The sequence below is a fragment of the Ictalurus furcatus genome, chromosome 17 (assembly GCF_023375685.1).
Source record: "Ictalurus furcatus strain D&B chromosome 17, Billie_1.0, whole genome shotgun sequence".
NCBI classification, from domain to species: Eukaryota; Metazoa; Chordata; class Actinopteri; order Siluriformes; family Ictaluridae; genus Ictalurus; species Ictalurus furcatus.
The window spans coordinates 4,318,370-4,334,883 of record NC_071271.1 but is presented as its reverse complement, the minus strand read 5'-3'; the positions used below and the strand labels follow the sequence as shown (position 1 = coordinate 4,334,883).

At 43.0% G+C, this 16,514-nt stretch overlaps 1 protein-coding gene across 1 annotated transcript; it reads left to right on the top strand.

The window, feature by feature from the left end:
* The first annotated feature begins 785 nt into the window (after positions 1–785).
* LOC128621625 (interleukin-1 receptor accessory protein) lies at positions 786–14,090 on the top strand. Its single transcript, XM_053647527.1, has 11 exons — positions 786–882; positions 2,989–3,074; positions 7,582–7,858; positions 8,033–8,207; positions 10,717–10,888; positions 11,098–11,166; positions 11,472–11,604; positions 11,696–11,844; positions 12,641–12,784; positions 12,951–13,094; positions 13,201–14,090. Exons 1-11 carry the CDS (start codon positions 866–868, stop codon positions 13,698–13,700), a joined length of 1,866 nt encoding a protein of 621 aa, XP_053503502.1. The 5' UTR covers positions 786–865; the 3' UTR covers positions 13,701–14,090.
* The last annotated feature ends 2,424 nt before the right edge of the window (positions 14,091–16,514 follow it).

The following is a 16,514-nucleotide window of genomic DNA, read 5'->3' as shown; positions in this document are numbered from 1 at the left end:
AAGTGTCCGTAGTGTATGAATGGGTGTGATGGACTGGCATCCTGTCCAGGGTGTACCCCGCCTCGTGCCCGATGCATCCTGGGATAGGCTCCAGGTTCCCCGTGACCCTGAAAAGGAGTAAGCGGTAGAAGATGGATGGATGGATGGATTAATAACATAGTGCAATATAATAAAGCGATTGGCTGTGGATTTTAGTGGGCGTTGAGTTGCCAGTGAAGAAGCGTTGCCACTCAGCCTTGTTTTTGGGCCAAAAATAATTGCTGTACGCACTACAACTGGCAACATGGCGATGTCATGTTGCCTGAAGTGTTATATAAGAGTTCCTGACCTAGAAGTAATTTTAGTTATGAGTGGGCCTGGGGAGTCATTTCGCCTCCCACTTGTTACCTCATCAAGGTGGGCACGGTTTGTTTCAGCGATCAGCTGGAACAAATGCTTAGTAAATAAATAAATAAATAAATAAATAAATAAATAAAGCAAATTTTTAAAGCTCTTGAAACACTCCAATTTTCCAAATTGTGATAATGAATTGAGGGTGTTTTTGGGGGATGGGGGGGGGGGGGTATATATACGGCGGCTTAGTGGTTAGCACTATTCATTTTTTTTCCGGTTATCCTGTACCTCTCTCTCTGAGGTACAATCGAATGTAACCCTTTGCAAAATGGCGGACGCGTCGACGTATATAACAGCAGCGACTTCCGCGTTGCAGGGCAATGTGGGATTTGCAGTCTCGTGCAGCACGGGGTTTTCCGTAGGAGGAGCCTGACGGTACGGAGCTGACATTTCCGTTCACACTGAACTAAACAGAACAGCCAGAACCACTCAGGAAACGCGTGACACGGAACCGAAACGCGCGAGCCCGTGAATGGAGCGTGTTAACCGGTAAGACGCGCTGCATTGACTCCGGCACGCGCTAGGGTTTGCGCGTGTGCGTATGTTTAAGTAGCTCTTTATTATTTATTTTTTAATTATTATTATTACGTCGCGTGCTGTTTGTTATACATAATGATGCGGTGCTGTGTTTTATTTATTTTTTTAAAGCAAAAGCGCTTAATTAATGCAAACTGTAAATATGAATTAATTTATTAACGCTAATTATAATGAACACCTCTGTAGGAGAGAGAGAGAGCGAGATTGGAGAAACACACAACTACTTTCCTAAGAGAGATTGCCCAATGTGTCGTTTCCGATGTCGTGTATGTGCGCGCGTGTATGTGTGCGTACGTGTGTGCGTACGTGTGTGCGTACGTGTGTGCGTACGTGTGTGCGTACGTGTGTGCGTACGTGTGTGCGTACGTGTGTGCGTACGTGTGTGCGTATGTGTGTGCGTGCTCGCACACATATGTCAGTACAATCTGCAATGTTCCCTAATATTTAACTAAAGCACGTGTTTGTTATTCGACAAAAGAAAAGGTATACTCATAAATATGGTGAAGTTTTCTGGAAGGAGATCTTTAAAAAATAAAAGAGTTTATTTAAAATAAAATTTGTGTAAGGAGTCTCCAGTACCAGCGTCGGTAATTCCTCAGGACAGAGAAGTTGACTAGCTGTGTCTTTTAAAAAAAATTTCTTTTATCGTCTTCTGAAGAAGGCTGTTTCGAACTTCTGAGGACGTTCCACGACATTAAATGTAACCGTAAATGGATAAAAAAAAAAGTATGACGTGTCATTTGTAAGCGAATTAAAAATTGTAACTGCTGTGATATAAGAGGAATAGCACACTGAGATGTGGGTCGCGTCACACAACCCCGTCACTGATTATTTTCCCCCATATTAGCATGGAACACAATAAGTAAATAAATCTGTATGTTTTTAAAGTAATACGGCTGCTATAACAAATGGAAATCGATGCATATATCCGGTAGCCTATTTATCTCGTATTTAGTGTTTACTGTGACTGAAGGTAATGTACGAGATTGTGAAATACATCGCACGCTTCCATACCCAGACCATTTAAACAGCACTTGGCAGATAAATAAGAAATAATTCAAGCAAATTTGTTTAACGCTTGATTTTTGTCATCTGTTTTTCCTCATCCAAATATAAACGGAGAGACCACTTCATTTTCAGTGTGTAGCCGGAAGGAAGAAATCGGAGGCACAGAAAAAAGTCATGCTTCCACTTGAACCTGTTTGAATGTAAAGCTACCACCACCACGTTTAAAAAAAAAAAAAAACAACATAAACAACCCTGTCAGTTTATTGTAATTACTAAAAGAATCTTGAATGGATTCTCTATTCCTTAAATACCGGGTGTAATGAGTGTCGTATACGTTTAGAGTTGTGGTGTGTGTGTGTGGGTGTGGGTGTCTGTTTAGTACGCACTGTGTAATTGCCTTTCAGATTGAGCAGCTTATTGATCAGGCACAGAATTTGATTAATCAGTGTGTGTGTGTGTGTGTGTGCCACAAACAAGTGGCCTCCTAAGTGCTTCAGTCTGACTCGAATCAATTAAATGTCTTGTAGCTTTTGCATAATTGGCATTCCAGATTTCCCATAATGCTTTTCAGTGAAATTATAGCACACCATTATGGAGGAGTGTGTGTGTGTGTGTGTGTGTGTGTGTGTGTGTGTGTCCCCTTCACTTCTTCCTTTCATCTTCGCTCGCTCCCTTCATCCTCACTTCCTCATCATTATTCCATTCACCTTTACTCCTTTTATCATTTCCTTACTTTCTCATTCCCTCCATCATCACTTTCCCCATCACTTCCTCATTTGCTACATCCTTTACTTACTGACCACCTCTGTGTGCGTGCATGCGTGTGTGTGTGGGGGGGGGGGATGATGGATGCTGCCATGGCGACACAGGGGACCCATTGCTCTCATCCTCTCAGTGGATCTTCCATTACTGTCTGGCACACACACACACACACACACACACACACACACACACACAGAAAGAGAGAGATCCCTGTCTTTCTTATTAAATCATCCATACCTCAATGAACCCTGTCCCTCTAATGTTATCTCTCTCTCTCTTTCTCTTCAGGATGTTCGTCTCAGCTCTCCTATTCCTCTGCTTGATGTGGGTGGTTCATGCCACCCTGTTAGGAGCCCTGCCCACTAGCCAATCAGGTAAGAGCTTTGATAAGTAAATGTGATAATTTGATAAATGTGGCTCCTCCCTCTCTCCATCTTTAAGTCTAGAATACTCGCAAAAATGTTTCAGTAAGGTCTCAGATCGACTCTCTATTCACTACAAATACTAATTAAAGCCATCATTATTCTATTCTGGGTGTGTTCCAAACCGCACCTTCTAATCACTACAAAGGCTAAATAAATACCACCACATTTACACTCTGGATGTGTCCCAAACCTCATAGTGTAATCACTACAAAGGCTAAATAAATACCATCATTACTCCATTCTGGATGTGTCCAAAACTACAAATTCTTATTCAGCACACAGGTTAAATAAATGCTAGGGCTGTAACGATACACTACAGTTACGATACAAATCGATTCACGGTACTGGCTTCAAGATTCATGATTCAGTTCTCAGAATATTTTTAACAAAATTTGAATGAAGAAATATTTGGACTGAAAAGACTTCTTTTAAATTTTTATTTTATTTGATTATTTTTGAACTAATGTGCATCTTTGGTCTATGAAACACTAAATAAGTTAAAAGTTGCTACAAACAGTTTTAATATTGTAAACAAAATGTACTACAGTATCTTAAAAATAAATACATGTATAAATTCTCCAAGAAATTTGGCTGTATAAGCAAAGTCCCATGGGACAGTGATGGATTGAAACGTATTAAGCTCTGTAGCAGCACCTAAGGCATCATTTTAACTGAAAATAGAGCTCCAAAGTCGGCTAAAATGCCCGGCTTCTGCAGCCTCTTTATCGGGCACGGTAGATCACAGAGGCACCAGGGTGGTGTCGTTTCAAAGCTACCGAAGAGCTCTTTCTAACTGTTATAATGTGGTTGTGTAACCGTATAACTAATAATCCTTGTTGGTCATTGCGATCTGGTGCTATCGGCCAATGCATAATTAATATACACAATGTGAGTCGCACATTCCCATGACGCACATCGTGTAATTGTCTTGCGTCGTGTAACAACGCATCATTACACCGCTAATGAATACCATCATTTATTTCATTCTGGAGGTGTCCCCAAACCACATTTCCTATTCAGTAGAAAGGCTGAATAACTGCCATCATTATTCCACCGTGGATGTGTCCCAAACCACACTTCATATTCACTACAAAGGCTAAACATATATCATCACTTTTCCAGCGTGGACATGTTCCAAACCACAAACTCTTATTCAGTACTAATGTTAATAAATAGTCGTATCATTCCACGTTAATGGACCAGTCGATTGTTATTCACGAGTTCAAAGGTCAAAATTTTCTCACAGCAATGAGTTTAGGAGTTCGATATGATCTGATATGAAAGGCATGGAGGTATAGTTAGCAGTCGATGGTTAAAAGGTTATTAAGGTAAAGTTGCTAAAACGTTATGTAAGCAGATTTTTTTTTGTCAGGGGTATTAGATTTTCAGCGGGAAAGTAGGTTTAATAAATACTGCTCCTTATCTGCAGAACAAAAGCTTTTTTTTTGGTATGTTTGTTTAATCTTAATGCACTTCAGTATGCCATGATGCTGTAACTATAGTGTGTGATACTTGTGATGAATCCCACCACCTGCTGCGCTACACACATGATGTGATCGGGATGATTTGTGGAACGTTGTGTACTAGCTGACACATGATCTTTTCAGTATCAGGAACACGCATCGGAAGTGGAATAAACAGCCACGTGCAATATACCGTGGTGTGCAATGCACTTAGTGCAAAGCCTGAGAGAAATCAAGTGGATGTGTGTGTTTGCAGATGGGGGCAGACTAAAATGAGGTGCCCTAAAGTGACTTGCGTGACGTATGGGACTTCAAGATCCCGATGGCCTGTGGCTAGAACCTCCTTCTGAGCCTTTCTGTTTAGCCATGTGGCTGCAGAAGCATTTGCCTGACCTCAGCAGCCTGAACAGACCGTGCCTGGGGTAGGAAGCGTCCTTGATAATTTTCTGAGCTCAGAAAAGCAATTTAAAGCAAGGCAACAGTTTTACCGCCTCAGACAATTCTGGAGGTTCGAGGTATCTACTCCAATTCAAAGGATGTTCTAGACTTTTGTATGGCAACTGCTCCATCCAAGACCACAACACCCTGCAGAGGGTGGTACGTTAAGCAGAACTTCAACCAAATTTTCTCGGGTCAGCCTGATATAACTGACCTGCTGGGAAGGAAGGATTGTTCTTGTGGTTGGTTCTAGTTAACATACCATCCCCTGCAGGGGGCTGTGGTCTTCTTGGATGGAGCAGTTGCTGTACCAGCAATGGTAGAAACCCCTGGAACTTGAAGATCAGACTGCTATGAGGTGGGTGTAACACTATGACTCTGCCCAAGGTTGCTTTGAACCTCGTGTAAATTTTTCCTCAAATGTAAGAATTTGCTTAATGTCCCTTCTTGTCCTATGGCCAAGAATAGAGCAATGGGGGTTCTTGAAGTTTAATAAAATTAGGCGTAACTGCGGTCCAATAGATGCGATAAGATCGGTGGACCTCATCTTTCTAAAGTGCTTTTGATATTTGTAATGGCCATTCTTTCAAAAGAACAATCTGCTAATGCTGCTGAACAAACGGATAAAGACTACTGGCATAAGCTCGGACATACAGGACAAGCCAAAGTGTTTCTTAAACTATGAGTGGACGATTGGGTTTTGACAGTCGGGGAGTATTATCAGTGGTAGAGGAGAACAAAGCAGAGCAGATAAGGAAGAGGGACTGCAGCTATCTGATTGGATATTTGAGCCCTAACAGGTACAGTAGGATACTTTTGGTTACTGGTTGTCCAGTAGTATGACTGGGAAATGGGGCAAGTCTGTACCTTTACACCTTTTTGGCTGCTGAATCATGGGTAATTCTTTTTTCCGAATAAAAGGTGCCACAATTTTATCTGCTTAGGAAATGTAAAGATAGATAGACTGAAAACGATTGGAATTGATTCTGCAAACCGACAGTATTGGCTTAGTAGACCACCTTCACTCATTCTTCTTCAGAAAGTGTTATTTATTTATTTATTTATTTTTATCAACGCATCCGGATCCTATCCAAGAAGCTCTAGGCATGTTGTAGGATGGGATTGAATTCCACACACATTCACACACTCATTCGAGCCTAGGGGGAATTTAGCATAAAAAAGCAATGTTTATCAGAAGCCGGGGGGATCCGGCGGAAAGCTCCACTGACACGAGGAGGACAAAGACACTAACGGTTCCAACCTGGGACCCTGTGCTCTGACGCGGCAACACGACCTTGCTGCGCCACCCCGTGGTCAGAGACATGTACAAGAAGATCGTCTGCGTACAAAACTGTTCTACCGTCAGCCAGGTGGTTAATTACAGCATCAAGGTGCATCTTGCCACCATGAAGTGCATTAACTTTTAAATATACAAGTGAAAACTTTTGTATTACTAAAAGTCAATAAAGAGAAGGGTATAATAAAGAATCTGTTTGTCCCAGATGCAAGGGCTAGTGAATTGTCCACCCCTGCCTTTAGTCTGATTTTAGACTCCCCTATAATAAGGATAGGGAACAACCCGGTTTAGCAGCGTCAACGTTTGTGTGTCAGTGTTGGTCATAAACCTGTTATCATCAATGCTCCGTGGTGTACGTGTGTATACCATGCCTATACTACACTAGAACGTCCACTGTACACAAATTCAAATGTTTTTCACATTACAGTATATGCACACTCGAGCAGTCTAAATAACATTACTTACTTACTTACTTACTTACTGCTTTTTCTGGGATTATGGCTATTCGCCACAACAGGAAGTGGTGTACTCTTACACAAGGCTTCACACCTTTCAGAGAATAGCTTTCAGTTAGCTTTTGAGTAAAAGTGTGAGAGTTTAGAATGAACCATTATCTGATTTTTATATTCACTTGCATTGAATAAAATGGAGGTTATGTAGCAGGATTATACACAATGTAAAAAAAAATTTTAAAAAAATTGAATAAATGTCGCACTCACTAAATAGTGCAGCGTGTAGCGAACAGACCGGGGAACGGAATACGGCATTGCAGTGTGGTTCATCTGAAACACAGATGATCTTTGTGTGTGTGTGTGTGTGTGTGTGTGTGCGCGCGTGCGGGAAGAGGGATACTGAGTGTGTGTCGTATATTCTGTCCTGACGCAGAATTGTAAATCAGTTATATTATGTGGGGTGACGTTAGCATGCACACTATACCAGGATAAACCAAGGCAGCAATATACGTGTATGTGTGTGTGTGTGTGTGTGTGTGTGTGTGTGTGAATTTACATTACTGTAATTGATTTTGGACTTTGTAATAGTTTTCAGTACTTCCTATATAGCTTAAATATTGATTTAATGTGTGCGTGTGTGTGTGTGCATGTGTGTGTGTGTGTGTGTGTGCGTGCAAATAAATGTCCAGGTCAGGGATGAGAGTGTGGTATTGATTTTGGTGTAGGTATTGCTCATTCTGTACACTCTGCTTCCAGCACTCATCACACACAAGCCTGATGTGTGTGTGTGTGTGTGTGTGTTTCAGGGCCACAATGTGTGAACTGGGGTGTGTATGAAAGGGAAACGGTGAGAGTGTATGAGGGTGAAGCGGGGAGAATACGCTGCCCACTCTTCTCACACCCAAAGTTGTATAACTACGCTCAGATCCAGAGCACGGGACACACACTGCTCTGGTACCGACACACACACGAGCTGGAGGAGCCGGTTGACCTGAGCCTCCCGACGTTCGTCAAACACAGAGATGCTCTGTGGATACAGCCGGTCAGCATGCAGGACAAAGGAGAGTACATCTGCATTCTCAGGTGTACACACACACACACACCTAGTAACAAATATCTAACTTGACAGTCTTTATTTGTATGTTACAGAACAACATGGCTACCATAAACACGCTAACAGATGGGCGTAACTGATGAAGAAGCGTACACACGTACTAATAAACGTAAATAATAATGCTGTAGTCCGTGTGTGTGCAGGAACATGTCATCGTGTGTGAAGATCGGTGTGAGATTGGACGTGGTTCAGCGTAAGGGTGACTGTGACGACACACTGCACCGTAATGTCACCGTCCCACTGCAGAGCAACTACACACTACGCTGTCCCAATGTGCAGCACCTGCCAAACAAGACGTACAACCTCATCTGGTACCATGTGAGTTTGTGTGTGTGTGTGTTGTACAGGATACAATACAAAAAAGTATCGCAGTGGCAAATTACTAGCAACAGTATGATACTGTAGTGTTTAGTGCTGTACTGTAGTATTTAATGCAGTAGTGTTTAGTGCAGTACTGTAGTGTTTAGTGCAGTAGTGTTTAGTAAGGTACTGTAGTGTTTAATGCAGTACTGTAGTGTTTAGTGCAGGACTGTGGTGTTTAGTGCAGTACTGTAGTATTTAGTGCAGTAGTGTCTAGTGCGGTACTGTGGTGTTTAGCTGTAGTGTTTAGTGCGGTACTGTAGTGTTTAGTGCGGTACTGTGGTGTTTAGCTGTAGTGCTTAGTGCGATACCGTGCGATACCGTGGTGTTTAGTGCTATACCGTTGTGTTTAGTGCGATAGTCTTTAGTGAGATACCATGGTGTTTAGTGCGGTAGTGTTTAGTGCGATACCGTGGTGTTTAGTGCAGTAGTGTTTAGTGCGGTACTGTAGTGTTTAGTGCGATACCATGGTGTTTAGTGCGATACTGTGCTGTTTAGTGCGGTAGTGTTTAGTGCAATACCGTGGTGTTTAGTGCGATACTGTGGTGTTTAGTGCGGTAGTCTTTAGTGCTATACCGTTGTGTTTAGTGCGGTAGTCTTTAGTGCTATACCGTTGTGTTTAGTGTGGTAGTCTTTAGTGCGATACCATAGTGTTTAGTGCAGTAGTGTTTAGTGCGATACCATGGTGTTTAGTGCAGTAGTGTTTAGTGCAATAAAGTGGTGTTTAGTGCGATACCGTGGTGTTTAGTGCAATACCATGGTGTTTAGTGCGATACCGTGGTGTTTAGTGCGGTGGTGTTTAGTGCGATACCGTGGTGTTTAGTGTGATACCGTGGTGTTTAGTGCGGTGGTGTTTAGTGTGCAATACCGTGGTGTTTAGTGCGATACCGTGGTGTTTAGTGCGGTAATGTTTAGTGCGATACCGTGGTGTTTAGTGCGGTAGTGTTTAGTGCGATACCGTGATGTTTAGTGCGATACCGTGATGTTTAGTGCGATAGTGTTTAGTGCAGTAGTGTTTAGTGCTATACCGTTGTGTTTAGTGCGGTAGTCTTTAGTGCGATACCGTGGTGTTTAGTGCGGTAGTGTTTAGTGCGATACCATGGTGTTTAGTGCAGTAGTGTTTAGTGCGATACCGTGGTGTTTAGTGCAGTAGTGTTTAGTGCGATACCGTGGTGTTTAGTGCGATACCGTGGTGTTTAGTGTGATACCGTGGTGTTTAGTGCGGTAGTCTTTAGTGCGATACCATGGTGTTTAGTGCAGTAGTCTTTAGTGCGATACCATGGTGTTTAGTGCAGTAGTGTTTAGTGCAATAAAGTGGTGTTAGTGCGATACCGTGGTGTTTAGTGCGATACCGTGGTGTTTAGTGTGATACCGTGGTGTTTAGTGCGGTGGTGTTTAGTGTGCAATACCGTGGTGTTTAGTGCGATACCGTGGTGTTTAGTGCGGTAGTGTTTAGTGCGATACCGTGGTGTTTAGTGTGATACCATGGTGTTTAGTGCAGTGGTGTTTAGTGCAATAAAGTGGTGGTTGGCGCGGTAGTGTTTAGTGTGCGATACCATGGTGTTTAGTGCGGTAGTGTTTAGTGCGATACCATGATGTTTAATGCGATACCGTGATGTTTAGTGCGATACCGTGGTGTTTAGTACAGTAGTGTTTAATGTGCGATACCATGGTGTTTAGTGCGGTAGTGTTTAGTGCGATACCGTGATGTTTAGTGCGGTAGTGTTTAGTGTGCGATACCATGGTGTTTAGTGCGGTAGTGTTTAGTTCGATACTGTAGTGTTTAGTGCGATACCATGGTGTTTAGTGTGATACCGTAGTGTTTAGTGCGATACCGTGGTGTTTAGTGCGGTAGTGTTTAGTGCGATACCGTGGTGTTTAGTGCGATACCGTGGTGTTTAGTGCAATACCGTGGTGTTTAGTGCGGTAGTGTTTAGTGTGCGATACCATGGTGTTTAGTGCGGTAGTGTTTAGTGCGGTAGTGTTTAGTGCGATACTGTGATGATTAGTGCGATACCGTGGTGTTTAGTGCGGTAGTGTTTAGTTCGATACTGTAGTGTTTAGTGCGATACCATGGTGTTTAGTGTGATACCGTGGGGTTTAGTACGGTAATGTTTAATGCTATACTGTGGTGTTTAGTGCGGTACTGTAGTGTTTAATGTGATACCGTAGTGTTTAGTGCGGTAGTGTTTAGTGCGATACCATGGTGTTCAGTGCGGTAGTGTTTAGTGCTATACCATGGTGTTTAGTGCGGTACTGTAGTGTTTAGTGTGGTAGTGTTTAGTGTGATACCGTGGTGTTTAGTGCAGAGATTAAGAGATTAAGGGTTTCACTATTTACCATCGTATCAGTACCAGTATTGTGATAATGTGGTGATATCATTTTTAAGGTCAGGACTTTATTACTATGACAACGCTGTGTGTCTCTCTGTCTGTGTGTGTGTGTGTGTGTGTGTGTGTGTGTGTAGAACTGTAAGAGTGACATTGACTTTGATGGCGGCTTCAGGGAAATGCACGGTGGCGAGCTGATGATCAATCAGATGTTCGTTTTTTACGCCGGCCCTTACACCTGCGTCATCACCTACCAGAGCAATGGACACACACTCAACTACACGCATACCATCACCCTCAGAGCCGTGTGTATGACTCAATACACACACACTCAAATACACTAATATAAATGCTGCAATCATTCATCTTCCTGTCTGTCTTAAACAACTTATCTGATGTTTTACACTGTACTGTACTGCACTCAGCCTAGGTATGCTAACTCTCTAATGCTAAAACAGAACGATACTTATGTGTGTCTCTCTCTTTTTCTTTGTGTGTGTGTGTGTGTGTGAGAACAGCAAACATTGGGCCCAAAGAGCCAAAGATATTGAATCCAGCTGATGATGAGCTTTACACTGTCAGTGTGGGTGAGTCTCAATCATGGTCCCTCTATGTAGGCAATCTTGACCCCAACAGGACAATGTGCTAAATAAATCTTTCATGTATTAATAGGGGGCGGGAATAAGATGCATATTCGTATAGCTTTGATTGGTCACTCTCAGCCTCGTTCGGGAATTGTCCATCCTCGTGCTCGCGATCAGTGATACCATTGAAATGCTATACTTTCCAATATGGCAGTGCCATTAATGATTGACGGAAGCTAGCAAAAGCGTGATGACTCCACCTGTTGGTGCAGTTTGCTAAGGGGTGCGTTTCTGTGGTAACCCTACAGGCAAGAACGCAAAGTTTTCCTGCCGCGTGTTCCTACCGTACCTTGATGATGAGGAGCTGCAGCTGTGGTGGAGTGTCAACAACAAGACGCTGGAGGAACTCTCTGAGCCTCGATACACCTCATCTGCAGCCAAGTACACACACACACACACACACACACGCAAGCACACAGAATTACCAAGCAAAAACTGAGGTGTGTGTGTGTGTGTGTGTGCGTGTGTGCAGGGTGCTGCTAGATGATTATGGTGACCGTAATGTGGAGAGAGTGTTGACCGTGTCACCGTTTAAAGAAGAAGATCTGCACAAAGAGTTTCGCTGCTCTGTTCAGAACAGCAAAGGATTCGACAGTAGAGCCGCCACGCTGAAGGAGGAGGGTAAACACACACACACACACACACACACACACATATTCCCCAATCTCCCAAAGTTCCCCAATAAAAAGCTCCTTATTTTCCCAAAATCCTTTAGCGCTTTTCCACTGGACGGTGTAGCACAGCTCAGCAAATTACCCATAATCCTCCATGTTGTTGCTTTTTCCACTGCCAAGCAAGCCCTACTATACCCAAGTACATTATGTGGCATAAAGTATGTGGACACCTGACCATAAAGACCTGTATGTGGTTCCTCCCCAAACTGTTAGAAGTTAACAACTATAGTATACTGTTGAACATCTCTGTACGCTCTGGCGTTACAATTCCCCTAAGAACTAAGAGGCCCAAACATGTTCCAGTGGGGACACAAAGTGGTTGGAAGAAGGTGGAAGATCTCGAGTGTCCTGCACAGATCCCTGACCTCAACCCTATTGATTCATCACCTTTGGGATGAACTGTAACTGGAGTCTCCTCACCATATCAACCTCATTAACGCTCTTGTAGCCGAATGACCACCACAGACCTCCACAGCCACGCCCAAAAATCTAGTAGAAAGCCTTCCCAGAAGAGAGAGTGGAGCGCATTATAACAGCAAAAAAGGGGACTAAATCTGGAATGGGACGTTCAGGTCCTCATATGCCAGGTCACAATGTTTCAGTCCCATGTTCTGTCAACATTTAAAAACAAACACGTATAACATGACATTTTATGTTCATTATGTAATAATTGTGAGCTGGATTTATCGACATGCCACTTTTTAAAAATGTGTGTGTGTGTGTGTGTGTGTGTGTGTGTGTAGTGTACATTCCGTCTGTAGAGCTCGGCTGTGGTCTCGGTGTGACTCTGGTTCTCGCGTTGTTGCTCTTTGTGTTGTATCGCGTGTTCTGGCTCGAGGTCCACCTTCTCTATCGCTCCTGGTTCGGCACGGACGAGAGAGACACCGGTAACACACACACACACACACACACACACACAGCAGAATCAGTGATACATGGAACAGTTGTTGAGATTCTACTGTGGATGTTTTCTGAACCAAATTCCCTACTCACTTCATACCTTATGGTACACTGTAAGATTTTGCGTGTGTGTGTGTGTGTGTGTGTGTGTAGATGATAAGGAGTACGATGTGTACATCTCGTACGCACGCAACACTGAGGAGGAGGAGTTTGTCATGGCAACGCTGAGGCACGTGCTGGAGGCGGAGTTTGGCTACACAGTGTGTATATTCGACAGAGACAGTCTGCCAGGTGGAAGTGAGTACACAACCTTCAGTACACAAACTTGCATGAGAAAGTGTGTTTAATGAGTTTGCCGTTATCATATTTATCTCTGCAATATCGTGTGCGTGTGTGTGTGTAGCCGTAACCGAGGAGACTCTGCAATTCGTCAGCCGTAGTCGGCGTTTGCTGGTCATACTGAGTGCATGCAGTGCGTTTCGGGATGCCCAGGCTCTCCTGGAGGTTCGGGCGGGTGTGTCCGCCATGCTGCGGGGAGGCAGCGTGAGGCTGGTGCTGGTCCAGTTTAAACCGACTCGTGCGACAAGCGACGGGAGTCACAAACGGAACATGCACAAGTGCGTGAAAGAGCTGCGCCGAGCACGTATCGCTCTAGCGCTCGTCCGATGGGAGGGAGACAAGTCTGCCTCGCTCACCTCTCACTTCTGGAAGAAACTGCGTCTGCAGCTGCCTGTCCGCACACCGACACACACGACTAAATGTACACAAGATACATCGCATACCGACAATGACCAGAAATCAGAGAGTACGATGCTAATTCTGGAATCGCTACATACGCCGAACACACACTCGCACAACAATACAACAACAACGGAACACACAGACAAGTTACACCAAACATAATCATCATCGTCATTACTGTCGTGTGTGTATGTGGTAGTATTACATTGAGGGGTATCTGACAGTTAACTGATTTGCTAGTTAGCTAATGTCACTCTATACAAAAGTATTAAATAAATTTATAATAAAGGATACAGCCATCCTTTTGGTTAATGAACAGTATAAATTTTACACATCCCATTTTTCGCATGTTAGTCTTCAGGTATCTAAAGGTATGTTGTTGTTAAGCATTTCATTGTGTGTGTGGGTATGTACAGTATTCATGCCATTCAGCCATTTTATATTGCTTTGTTTTTGTCATTAAGTCATCAATCATGTGATGTCATTTCAACTGTGTTGTTATTCAAATGAATAAAAATCATGTTCATATTCAACAGAGTCATGCACATCATTCACACTCATTACAGATCGATATGTAACTCACGTTCAGCTCGTCAGGGCAACCGATCAGATGGGACATATCCAATATAGGAATATGCTAATGTTCTAAAGAGAATGGGATGCTAGTAAAACAAATGCTAGTGAACAAAACATGGAGTAATTTCATTTGTTAGCTAGCAAACCTATTTAGCTTTCCTTTCTCTCAAAGTTTGGAGCCTTTCCTCCCTATTGCAGCCTCCCGTTGTTCTCTCTGAAGGATCGCAGATGCTCTATCTCTATCTCTCTGAAGGATTGCAGACTATCTCCTTCTCTAAAGGATTGCAGATGCTCTCTCATTCTCTCTGAAGGATCACAGATGCTCTCTATCTCTATCAAGAATTGCAGACTCTCTCTCTCCTTCTCTAAAGGATTGCAGATGCTCTCTCACTCTCTCTGAAGGATCAAAGATGCTCTCTCTCTATCTCTATGAAGAATTGCAGACTCTCTCCTTCTCGGTTTGCAGATGGTCTCTCTCTCTACTTCTCTAAAGAATTGCAGACACTCTGTCATCTAAAGGATTGCAGATGCTCTCTCTCACTCTCTCTCTGAAGGATCATAGATGCTTTGTCTCTCTAAGGTATTGCAGACTTTCTCACTAAAGGATCACAGATGCTCCCTCTCTCTCTCTCTCTCTCTCTCTCTCTCTCTCTCTCTCTCTCTGAAAAATTCCAGCCTCTCTCACTAAAGGATCACAGATGCTATATTTCTCTCCCTGAAGGATCATAGACTATCTCTGAAGGACTGAAGATGCTGTTTTTCTCTCTCTAAGGATCACAGATCTGTCTGAAAAATGTCTCTCTCTGTCTGAAAAATGAAAAATTCCAGACTCTCAGTAAAGGATTATAGATACTGTTTTTCTCTCTGACGGATCATAGACACACATTCTCTCTCTCTCTCTCTCTCTCTCTCTCTCTCTCTCTCTCTCGTGCTCTCTCTATCTCTCTGATGTATCACAGATGCTATTTTTCTCACTCTGAAAGATCACAGACTCTCTAATTCTGAAGGATCTCAGACTCTCTATGAAAGATCGCAGACTCGCACTAAAGGATAACAGGTGCTATTTTTCTCTTGCTGTAGGATCTTCTCTCTCTCTCTCTCTCTCTCTCTCTCTCTCTCTCTCTCTCTCACTGAAGGATGGCAGACTCTCTGCAGGATAGGAGACCCTATGCTTCTCTCTCTGAAGGATCACAGATGCTCGTTCCTCTAAAGCATAGCCAGTGTTAGAGAATCTCTATTCCAGGTTACAATCTCTGCTACAACTTGATGCTCAGCAGAAATCTGAAAGGAAAATAAATGGAAGATCCTGATCCTGAAGCAGGAAATGTAGACATACACAAAGTATTTGGTATTCTGACCAATTTGTCTTCATTTCCAAAACATCGGAAATGGCCAAGATAAGCTTGGAATGATTATGCACACCTTAGCCTGCTAGTTAACTGACTATTAGGGTATCCATCAAGATCTTTAGAAGCAGTTAGGTTAATATATAGTAGATATAAAAAGTATACAAGCCCCTGTTAAAATGGCAGGTTTTTTCTTATGTACAAAATTACATCAAGACAAATCGTGTCAGATCTTTTTCCACCTTTAATGTGATCTAGAAACCTTATAGCGAAATTCAACCGAAAAACAAATAGACACGTGTAAAACATTTGAATGAAACCGAGATGAAAATCTTACAGAAACTGCTGATCTTTATTTGCTGATGGATCCAGCACTCAAACCTCACTATGAGCAGAGATTATGAATGAATTTTGTTCATGGTTCAATCCTGAGTTTGAGTTACTATCTGCTACTTCTCCCTGTGTCCATGTGGGTTCCTCCCACTTCCCCAAAACATGCCAGTTGGTGGATTGGCTAAAATTAATTGCCCTTAAGTGAGAATTAATGTGTGTGTGTGTGTGTGCATGATGCCCTGCAATGGCCTGATGTCCCATCTGGGGTGTATTTCCACCTGATGCCCAGTTTTCCCAGGATAGGCTGTGGAATCCAAGTTCCTTGCTTATTCCATACACCTTATTTTCAGCAGAACAGTGACAGTGGCCTGGTAGTTTGTGTCACCATTGTACGACTGTATCCGACACAGTAGCACTGCTGGGATTTTTAAAGACCTCACTGTTAATGGTCGGTTTAAAAAGAGTCCAGCAAGCAAGTAACTCCAGCCAGCAGGGGTGAGAACCTGAGACTGATGAAGGATAAAGGATGATTATATGGAAACGCATAACTGTATCTGATTAAATGGCCACTTAATTTATGTGTAATGTTAGTGTTCTGTGTGTGTGTGTGTTTCTATCAGACCTGGCCGAGTCAGTCCTGAGGTGTATGCAGGCGAGTCGGCGGCTCGTGGTGGTGCTCAGTGGAGCATGTGTGTGTGACAAGAGCATGCAGAAGCTGGAG

Coding starts and splice junctions, on each gene's coding strand:
- LOC128621625 (XM_053647527.1), top strand. Junction 11,605..11,695: donor TACACCTCATCTGCAGCCAA/GTACACACACAC, acceptor GCGTGTGTGCAG/GGTGCTGCTAGATGATTATG. Junction 13,095..13,200: donor AGACAGTCTGCCAGGTGGAA/GTGAGTACACAA, acceptor GTGTGTGTGTAG/CCGTAACCGAGGAGACTCTG.